Source organism: Argentina silus (genome assembly GCF_951799395.1).
Source record: "Argentina silus genome assembly, contig: scaffold_75, whole genome shotgun sequence".
Lineage (NCBI taxonomy): Eukaryota > Metazoa > Chordata > Actinopteri > Argentiniformes > Argentinidae > Argentina > Argentina silus.
The window spans coordinates 409,646-421,229 of NW_028152565.1; the positions used below are offsets into that span (position 1 = coordinate 409,646).

At 42.6% G+C, this 11,584-nt stretch overlaps 1 protein-coding gene across 1 annotated transcript; it reads right to left on the reverse strand.

The window, feature by feature from the left end:
* Positions 1-337: 337 nt before the first annotated feature.
* Positions 338-1,132, reverse strand: LOC310824745 (uncharacterized protein). The gene is made up of 2 exons (XM_083698002.1): positions 1,059-1,132; positions 338-857 (listed from the first exon to the last, which is right to left on the reverse strand). Exons 1-2 carry the CDS (start codon positions 1,105-1,107, stop codon positions 421-423), a joined length of 486 nt encoding a protein of 161 aa, XP_083554128.1. The 5' UTR covers positions 1,108-1,132; the 3' UTR covers positions 338-420.
* Between the last annotated feature and the right edge of the window lie 10,452 nt (positions 1,133-11,584).

The following is an 11,584-nucleotide window of genomic DNA, read 5'->3' on the forward strand; positions in this document are numbered from 1 at the left end:
CACTCACCACGTCAAGGTACAGGCCATGAGTGAGATGACGAGAGACAAACATTTACAAACATTTAGTTAAACATGGAGCTGACAAAGACATACAAACATCACAAGGACATGCACACAAAAAAACGGCACGAGGACACGCATGACAAAAACACCGATTAATTGAACATAAACTAACAATAAAGGGTATGTAAATGAATTGTGTTAGATTGAAACAGAGGTTAGATTGGACCGGATATTGGACATAGACCAGAACATGTTTGTATAAAAAAATACTACAAAGTGCATTTTTAACTACAATATAAATAATAAAAAAAGACAAGAACATTCTTTAATTAAACTACAAAGTGCATTTTTAACTACAATATAAATAAATAGGCTGACTGTATTGCTCTACTTGCTAAAACACTTTGAAACACTGACTCAAACAAGGCACCGACCAAACAAGGTGTAGCCCCACCTGGACTCATACTGTTTGACGAATAGGGCGGCGGTCTTGTCGTGCTCGTGAAGAGAGCTGGCGGCGGTGGTGATCTTCTGCCTGAGGTCGGCTGGCACTAGGTGGAGGTCGCTGTTGTCTGCCAGTTCTAGAAGCAGCAAGGCCAGTGTCTCCACTTCCTCTATTCCTGGCAGATGCAGATGTCTCTGGCTCATGAGCACATCTTGCAGAGCAGGACTATCCTCCTCCTCCACCTGTTCTGCCTGGGTTAGGATGGCATGCTTCCTACAGACGCTGTCGATAGGATCCTCCTCTGACTCTGCAGACATGCCAAGACCCTCGTCTGCCATCTCCTCATCTTCACCTTGTTCCTGTTCAACCGACTCCGACTCCGACTCCTCACGAGACTGCTCTTCCTCAACTGCAAATATGTAATTGTACTAATCACAAATGTGTCTGCGTAGTTACAACAACCACTTGTGGATTCATTCAATAATATGCACGGTTTCTTTGCTTTTAAAACTTAACTTTATACCATGTTTGTCGTCATTGCTAGAATATGCATGAAAAACTATGGATAACTAAGGATAACCTTGCGTAAGTGTGTGATTAAGTACTGTACCTTTCTGGACATAGTAGTCCCTAGCAGTGAAGCTGGTGGACTGGCACATGGCATACTCCACGCCAAGGAGCTCCTCCTCGTCTGGGTGCTCGTACGCATCAGGGACGGGCATTGGAGCAGCAAAGTTGGGCTCCAGGATGTGATCCTTGCCGAAGATAACCTCGGCCTGCTGATTGATGCACTGGATCTGTCGCACGTCCATGCACGACGTCTGCCGACCCTGACCACCAGCAACCCGGAGTGATGCCATGCGGTTGTTCCACTGCACAGCAAAGGCCATCAGGTATACCTGAAACACATGACCATTTTAACTGTTATTGTATATGCTTAGAAGCGATGACTAAAGCTGTGAAATAAAATGCATCATTGAAACTACGCTATATCGAAGTGTTTTTTTTTTTTTTTTAATTACTCACTTGGAATGGCATAATCCCACATCTCTGTGAAGGAATGGCATTGTACAGGTGTGCGTGCAACCCCTCCAAAGAGTTACTGCCTCGCCGGCACCTGTGCTTGTTCAGCCGAACGCCATTCAGCACCACCACCTTCACAGAAACATACAGCTGTATGCCAGGGGGATCCTGTAAAGCACAACGAATTGCAAGTTCCTTATTTATTCTGGTGTCCTTTGAAATGTTGCCATACAAGTTTGAATGGTTTTATAATGACACACGATGACTGCAAAGACATTAACCCACCTGCATGCAACTGAGATGCTTGCTTGCAGTTGCCCAGTGAGCATCAACTGCCTCTGTCGACTTGAACAGGTGGATTCCGTCAATGTCAAGGCCTGCTGGTCCCCTGAACTCGGCAATGATGGACTCAATCACCAAAGCGGTCTCCTGTAACATATATATTCTCAGCTTTGAGTGTTGTCACAACTAGAATGAGTGTAACACAACTGATGGACGGAGTAGGTTTTACCAATAACAAAACTGGCTTTATTTTCCCATATGGTGCAATTATCAAACAAACAAATGGGCAAAACGTCTGCACCAAATCCAAATGACAAAGACAAAAGATAGCAAAGGCAAAACAAAGGAAACAGCATGACACAGGTAGAGTCTGCACACCTGGAACACTCACAGAAACAACGAGGACAAACAGAGGGTTAAATATGGTGAAGGGAAAGGCACAGGCCAGCGGGCCGTCACAGTGTTAAATCAGTCGTTACTCCTAATGATCTTACATTTATTTTCAAAACTAGATCTGAGTGACACCTTAGTCCAGTACAGTTGAATCCATATTGACAAATAAGCAAGTATGTTTGCTTCTTATTCATGAAATTCATACATGGATCAATATCACACATACCACAACCCCACGGGTAATGCGCCTGACATACAACCTGACCTGGTGAGGCTTGAGGAACGCCATCATCTCCTCGTCCGAATACCTGGCGTACAGCTCTTGGTTGCCACTCCTGACCGCCTGGACTAGGAGCATCATGTCCGCCTTGTTGTAGGCGAGCACCGCACCTGCCAAGGCACTCATGAACACCCCATACTTGGCGTGGCTCTGTTTGATGACAACAGCATCCCAGCGGTGCAGCCAGTATCGGATGTCCAGTCTGACCACAGTACCCCTCTGCACCCAGTCACCAAACAGATTCTCCAGGAAGGATGAACCGCTGTCACTGAAATTATATCAACATTTTGTGTACATGTGTTACATGTTTTTATAACTGTGTTATCCATGTGTGTCTTGCAAAAAAATTATATGAAGTTAACTGATATGTACATCACTTGGATTATCAATTTCATCATAGGTTTCAATGGAATTGTTATTAAACTTACCGACAGCAGTTGTCTGCAAGACTTTTGGTGCAGGAGCATTGGCACGTCGAAACCGGGCAATGAAACCTCTCGCCATGCGCGCGTAGCACCCCTCGGACTCAGCTGCCACCACCACTGTCGTCAAGAACTGGCCCCACTCGTTCAGCACACTGGTGGCGGGGAGGGGGGCGGATGACACGGCTTGGGGGGGCGGATGAACCATGACAGCAAACTTTGTTGATAGCCCCCAACTCAAAATAATTGCAACGTATTATGGATTATTCCTTTAAGAAAGCGTTGTTCTAAGTGTGTGGGTACACTTTTTATGGGATGTTTGTTCGTTCTCAACTCCGTGTCACCAGACCCGTTAGCTGCTAGCGCTAGCCAGCTAGCCTACTGACAGGTTGTCAATACGTTGTCATTACACATTAACAAGCCAAATCCCGCAAACGATGGTATGGTCAGTTGCTGATTTCCAGACAATATTTTATCTTTTGACAAAATCGGCACAGCTTTATACATGCCTAACAAATGTCTAACTAGCAAAGGATGAAGAGGATGAAACTTACCTGAGTAACAGGGACGTCGTAAATGAGATTCACCGATAGTGGCCGCCGGAGCCGTATAAATTAGATGACGTTTGAAATTCCTCGCATAATGATTGGTGGGTTAGAGATCATTTTTACTAAACGGCGCATAACCACTGCATCAACTTTACTAAACGGCGCATAACCATTGGTCGGTTGAGGATCGAATAGGGACTTGGAGGAGCATTTGCCTGGGAATACCCGGTGCAGTAAGCTTTTCCTCATTTCGACCAGTAGGGTGTACTATTGTCTCACCACTGTAGTTTGAACAGTGCTGTAGTGTGAACACAGCTCCAGTTTCATATTGCTGTTTTGAACAGTTTATACAGTTTGCTCCAAAACCACCTGCTAAGAATTGGTGACTCACTCAGCCTTCTCTTGAGCTCGATTCTAGACTGACAACTATGAACTATGAGCTGTGGAGTGGTAAAGCAATGTTAATTGCAGTTTTGGTGTTTTTCCCCCCCAGATAACTGTCATGTATGTACGCATGCGCATTGGAAAGAGAGATGATATATAAGCATGTAACGGCGGAAGCCTCGCGCTCTCTCATCAGTCCTATCTGTTGTACCAGTTAATAAACGCGATTGATACTGCCAGACGTAGCCATCATTTTATATAAGCTGAGACTTACACAATAACTCCCTGCCTTCTGCGTATCAACTGCAGTATTGTTTGTGTTGTCAAGTGGCGGGCGTCTCCTTTCCTCGACTTTATATACAGTGCAGAGGGCTGGTTCCTTCGCTTACGGCCATACCACCCTGAACACGTCACAGTGCAAAGGATTCTGGGAAGTCGAGAGCGTTTGGAAGCGGGAGAATTTGAAACAGCGTTTGTGGAGATTAGTGTTTTCTGTTTGTTTATGTGAAAAATAGTGAAAAAAAGAAAAAAAGAAGTGAGTTTTGTTTTGTTTTGTGTATTCCCCCAACAGCTTGCTGTTTGGGGGGATATCTGTTTCAGTTTGAGTGTAGTTTTGTTTTCGGATTGGATAAATGGATACGAACAGGACAACGACAGACGACATGGCTAAGAACACGGATGACGGCAAGACGAATGGCGAAAACATAGAGAAGGCGAGAGTGGTGGAGAAAGCTGGAGTGGAGGCGAGACAGACGGTGAATGCGGAGAAAGGAGAGAGAGTAAGAGAGAACGGAAAGGCGGCGGACGAGCCAAGCTACAGCAAAGATTTAACGGTGTTGTTGGAATTAGTAGGAGAAGAGAAAATTACGATGATGGAGATGCTGAAAACGACGAAGGATTTATGTGGGCTGGTGGTTGGATGTCGGTTCATTGGAATAAATAAATACGAACTGACTATGAGTCACCCTAATGGGAAGAGGCGCCTGATGGACGGCTTCAAAATCCGCGAGACCAGGATCATGGCTAAGGAGCTAACGAGCGATGAGATGGTGGTATCGTTCCTGGGGCTGCCTGTATACACAACGGACGAAGAAATCTTAAAGAAGCTTATGGACTGGGGAGTGATGGCAGTGTCGCCGATAAAAAGGAGAATGTGGCCGGGGACGAGGATATGTGAAGGAACAAGGTTTGTCAAAGTAAAATTCAACGACGTAGTTAGGTCTTTACCGTATTCAACAAGATTCGATACAGAAAAGGGAGCGGAGTTTTTCCGCGTTATTCATGATAGACAGGTCAAAGTTTGTAGGATGTGCCTACAACCAGGACACATTGTACGTGAGTGTCCGGACTTCCTATGTAGGAAATGTGGGGACCAGGGACACTATGCGAGGGAATGCGTGACCATTATAAACAAGTGTGGAGTGTGTGGAAATAGGGAAGCGGGTTGTGTATGTAAAGCAGGGGAGGAGGAGGGAAGCGCTCTCGCGGTAGAGACGGAGGAGGAAGGTAAATCGGGGAGTGAGGAGGATGAGGAAGGGGCAGTGGTAGAGGACTCAATTAATGAAGGGGTGATAGGTGTGCCAGACACCCAGATGGAGGAGCAGACGGGGGAGAAGTGGGGTATAGGGTCGAGCCTAGATGAGGAAGTAGCTGCATTGGTGGACCCGGCAACAGGGGGTGAAGGGGGCGGACAGAAGACCGGAGGGAGAGGATCTCAATGGGAGCCTTTGCCTCCGAGAACTGTGCGCCCGAATGAAGGGAAGAAAGCAGCTATGGAGTCTAGTGAGGCGACCCATACACCCACGCTAGACGAAACGGCTAGCTGGCGAGGTGGAATACCTAAAACTCCCCCACCCCAAATGTCTGACTCGATGGTGTCAATGGTAACTGAGGAGGAGAAGAGTGACAGTGGGTCTGAGGAGGAAATGTTGATGGGAAAAGGAATGAGAAAGAGGGCATATGCAGGACAACCGAACAAATTGGCCAGCTGGCAGAAAATCAAAGAAAGGAGGAAAGGGAAAAAGAAAAAATGATATTGAAAATGACATACACTCTATTTAACTTGTTTATAATGGTCACGATTGCCTCGCTTAATGTCAATGGTTTAAATGACATGGAGAAATTAGAGGAAGTCCTGGCAAGATTCACAACAGACATATTGCTAATACAAGAAACAAAGTGGTCAACAGAAAAAATCATAGAAGTCAAGGGAAAATGGAGGGGTTTGTTGTTTGTAAATTGTGGATTGGGGAAATCATGTGGGGTTGCAATATTTGTAAAAGAAAATGTGGTGCAAAATATAACAGAGGTTTTGAATGATGGGAAAGGGAGAGTGCTAGGTGTAGAGTTTGATGTCAATAATGTAAAGTATAGATTGATAAATGTGTATGCACCAAATAGGGAGATTGAAAAGAGAGAGTTTTTTGTTTCACTGGGTGTGCACTGTAAGGGAAATTGTATTCTGGTGGGGGATTTCAATGTATGTTGCACCAAGTTAGATACATATAGGGTAGATAGTTTTAAGCAAGATTCAGGGAGGAGGGGCTTATTAGAAATGATTGAGGTTAGGAATTTGATAGATGTATGGAGGGAGGGAAATGCAAGTAAAAGGGAATTTTCAAGGAGGCAGATAGTTAATGGGGTTTTGAAACAGAGTAGGATAGATTTAGTTTTAGCTTTTCAAGAAATCACAAGGGAAATAACTAATATACAGTACACATTTACAGGATATAGCGATCATGCAGCAATCACATTTCAATTTGGAAACAGGCAGAAAGGGAAAGGGGGGGGAGTGTGGTGTTTGAATGCGAGTGTGTTAGCAGAAAAGGAGTATAGAGAGATGGTGATGAAGTGTGTTGTGGAGCAAAGTATGTGTGAAAAATATGAGGAGGATGTGTGTGAATGGTGGGAATGTGTAAAAAAGCAAGTGAAAAGTTTAAGTATGAGGTATTGTAGGAAAAGGAATCAAGCAAGAAAGAGAAAAGAAGGGGTATTGAGAGAAAGAATGGCTGAAGAACTAAGACAAATAGATAGGAATCCGAATAGAAACATAGCAGAATATATAGGTATCAAAGGAGAATTAGAAGCACATGAAAAAGAAAAATGTAAAGGAGCAATAGTTAGGAGTAGGGCACAATATGCGGTGGAAGGGGAAAAATGCACATCTTTTTTTTTGAGGTTAGAGAAACGGACACAGTGTAGGAGTTATATAGAAGAAATAGAGAATGAAAGAGGAGAGATAGTGAATGATTATGTAGGGATATTGGAAACAGTACAGGGGTTTTATAGCGATTTATTTAAGAAAGGTAGTGTAGATAAAGATAGTGTAGATGAGGTATTAGGGACAGTTGAGCATAGGTTATCAGATAGTGATAGGGGAGTGTGTGAGAGTGAGTTATCAGAATTTGAAGTGAATGCGGCCATCAGAAGTCTATCTAACAACAAAAGCCCAGGCTCTGATGGCCTGCCAGGTGAGTTTTATAAATGTTTTAGCGAGTTATTTAGTCCAATTTTGTTAAAGGTATATAGGGAAATGGAAAGGATAGGGAAGGTTAGTGAAACAATGTCAACAGGTTTAATTACAGTATTATATAAGAATAAGGGTAGCAAGTTGCAGTTAGGGAATTACAGAGGGATTAGCTTATTAAATACGGATTACAAAATATTAGCAAAAGTATTAGCAAATAGAATTAAGTCAGTAGTAGGGTCCATAGTCTCATCAACACAAGCATACAGTATTCCAGGGAGAGATATAGCAGATACGATAGGGTCAGTCAGGGATGTAGTGAGGCATATGAAGGAAGAGGGAGGTATAGTTTTGAGTGTAGATTTCAACAAGGCATTTGATAGAGTAGAACACGAGTTTATGTTTAGGACATTAGAGAGATTTGGGTTTGGAAATAGATTAGTGAACTGGATTAGATTATTGTATAGTAGCGCAAAGAGTAGGGTGAAGTGTAATGGGGTAGTGACAGATAGTTTTAGTTTAGAAAGATCAGTTAGGCAGGGGTGTCCATTATCATCTTTATTATACAGCATAACAGCAGAACCATTAGCCACCATGTTAAAAAAAGATCAACACATACAAAGCATCAATATTCCAGGGGGAGGGAGGAGTTTAATTCATCAATATGCAGACGATACAAACATAACAGTGAAAAATGTAGGCAGTTTAAATAGGGTTATGTATTTATTAGAGAAATATGGGAAAGCATCAGGGGCGAGAATGAACATAGAGAAGTCAGAAATTATGTGTGTAGGGAAGGTAGATATGAGGGAATTTAAGGTACCAATGAAAGTTGCGAAAGGGATGATAAAAGTGTTAGGAGTGAATGTAGGTGAGAATGAAAAGGAAGCAAGGGATGTTACATGGGCAGGGGTAGTGAATAAGGTAAAGCAGAATTTGAATTTATGGAAAATGAGGAAGTTAAAGTTGAGGGGCAGGGTGATAGTAGTAAATTGTTTAATTTTATCACGGGTGAATCACGTGTTGAGTGCACTAGAGCTGCCGTTGTGGGTTGTAAATGAGTTAAATAGGGCCATTAATAGTTTTTTGTGGGATGGGAAGCAGGCAAAAATTAGGCACAGGGTATTAATGAATGGGTTTAAGGATGGAGGGTTAAAATTGATAGATGTAGAGGTGAAAAAAAGGGCTTTGAGGGTTAAAACGATTAAAAAATATTTATATAGTAGGGATGAGTATTGTTGGATGGGTTTTTTTGAGGATTACTTGCACAGGTGTGGTGGATGTGGTGTGAATGGTCTTTGTATGATTTTTAACAAACCAAGGTGTGAGGGAGTATCAGATTTTTATAAGGAGGTTTTTGAAGCGTGGGGGAAATATTTAAAACATGTAAAGTATGAGTGTGTGGACAAGGGGGAGGTGTTAAATCAACCAATCTTTCACAACACAAAAATAACTCACAACAATGCAATTCTGGTAAATAAACATTTTGAAAAAGCAGGAATAAAACAGGTCAAACATTTAATATCCAAAAGCAATAACAATTTCAAATCAGAACAGGAAATCATACAGGGAATAAGAAGAGTAGATAAGGATGTAAGAAGGCAGGTTATTATAGGGATGTACAAGAGAATTAGGGACAGCATTAGTAATGGGTGGAAAATATTAATGTTAGGACAGGGAGAGGTAGGTGAATCAAACAGGATGGTAGAGTTGAGTGTAGAGAGGAAGGGTTTTAGGGTTAAATTTGAAAATGTCACAACTAAATGTATATACACGGATTTACTGGGAATGGGATGGAGAGGCCAGCGTCGGAAAAGGTGTGGGAAAAGGTTTTTGAGGGGTTAAATGTCAAAGAGGTATGGGGAAATTTGAATGTAAAATATAATAGTATTGACTGTGAGCACAATGATTTTAAAATTAGGCACAATAGGGTTTACACAAATGTTGTTTTGCACCAAATTGACAAGAATGTATGTAGGGAATGTGATGTATGTAAAAGAGAAGATGAAAATTTTAATCACTTATTTTTTGAATGTTCAATGTTGTCTGTACTGTTTGAGAATGTGAAAAATGTGTTGAATGTACACTGTGGGGTGAAAGTCGGAAATGAAAAGGAATGGAAGAAACTATTGTTGTTTGGAATGTGTGGAATAAAGAAAAATGTTAATGTTAATTTGGTGAATGTAATAATGAGTAATGTAAGGTATGCTATTGTATGTAGGAGGAATGTAGCACATTATGAGGTGAGAGTTATGAGGGTGTGGGATCTGTTTGTGTCACTTTTTAAAAAGAATATTAGATTAGTGTACACTTTTGGGAGGGTGGATTTTGAAAAACACTTTGTAAAAAACAGCACTCTGATAACAGCAACCGGATTTGGGGATTTAGTTTTTAATGTGTAGCATTGGGCACTTTTTTTTAGTTCTTTGATTTGGTTTTGGGGTTTTGAATACATTTTCACAAATGTTCTGTGTGTGTTATGTCCGTCACGTTTAATGTAGTGTGTTTATGTCATGTCCATGTTAGATGTATTGAACACCTTTTGTAAATAATGTAAAATATGCTTTGTAATATGTATTTTTGATAATAAAAAGTTAAAAAAAAAAAACACGCCCGATCTCGTCCGATCTCGGAAGCTAAGCAGGGTCGGGCCGGGTTAGTACTTGGATGGGAGACCGCCTGGGAATACCCGGTGCAGTAAGCTTTTCCTCATTTCGACCAGTAGGGTGTACTATTGTCTCACCACTGTAGTTTGAACAGTGCTGTAGTGTGAACAAAGCTCCAGTTTCATATTGCTGTTTTGAACAGTTTATACAGTTTGCTCCAAAACCACCTGCTAAGAATTGGTGACTCACTCAGCCTTCTCTTGAGCTCGATTCTAGACTGACAACTATGAACTATGAGCTGTGGAGTGGTAAAGCAATGTTAATTGCAGTTTTGGTGTTTTTCCCCCCCAGATAACTGTCATGTATGTACGCATGCGCATTGGAAAGAGAGATGATATATAAGCATGTAACGGCGGAAGCCTCGCGCTCTCTCATCAGTCCTATCTGTTGTACCAGTTAATAAACGCGATTGATACTGCCAGACGTAGCCATCATTTTATATAAGCTGAGACTTACACAATAACTCCCTGCCTTCTGCGTATCAACTGCAGTATTGTTTGTGTTGTCAAGTGGCGGGCGTCTCCTTTCCTCGACTTTATATACAGTGCAGAGGGCTGGTTCCATCGCTTACGGCCATACCACCCTGAACACGCCCGATCTCGTCCGATCTCGGAAGCTAAGCAGGGTCGGGCCGGGTTAGTACTTGGATGGGAGACCGCCTGGGAATACCCGGTGCAGTAAGCTTTTCCTCATTTCGACCAGTAGGGTGTACTATTGTCTCACCACTGTAGTTTGAACAGTGCTGTAGTGTGAACACAGCTCCAGTTTCATATTGCTGTTTTGAACAGTTTATACAGTTTGCTCCAAAACCACCTGCTAAGAATTGGTGACTCACTCAGCCTTCTCTTGAGCTCGATTCTAGACTGACAACTATGAACTATGAGCTGTGGAGTGGTAAAGCAATGTTAATTGCAGTTTTGGTGTTTTTCCCCCCCAGATAACTGTCATGTATGTACGCATGCGCATTGGAAAGAGAGATGATATATAAGCATGTAACGGCGGAAGCCTCGCGCTCTCTCATCAGTCCTATCTGTTGTACCAGTTAATAAACGCGATTGATACTGCCAGACGTAGCCATCATTTTATATAAGCTGAGACTTACACAATAACTCCCTGCCTTCTGCGTATCAACTGCAGTATTGTTTGTGTTGTCAAGTGGCGGGCGTCTCCTTTCCTCGACTTTATATACAGTGCAGAGGGCTGGTTCCTTCGCTTACGGCCATACCACCCTGAACACGCCCGATCTCGTCCGATCTCGGAAGCTAAGCAGGGTCGGGCCGGGTTAGTACTTGGATGGGAGACCGCCTGGGAATACCCGGTGCAGTAAGCTTTTCCTCATTTCGACCAGTAGGGTGTACTATTGTCTCACCACTGTAGTTTGAACAGTGCTGTAGTGTGAACACAGCTCCAGTTTCATATTGCTGTTTTGAACAGTTTATACAGTTTGCTCCAAAACCACCTGCTAAGAATTGGTGACTCACTCAGCCTTCTCTTGAGCTCGATTCTAGACTGACAACTATGAACTATGAGCTGTGGAGTGGTAAAGCAATGTTAATTGCAGTTTTGGTGTTTTTCCCCCCCAGATAACTGTCATGTATGTACGCATGCGCATTGGAAAGAGAGATGATATATAAGCATGTAACGGCGGAAGCCTCGCGCTCTCTCATCAGTC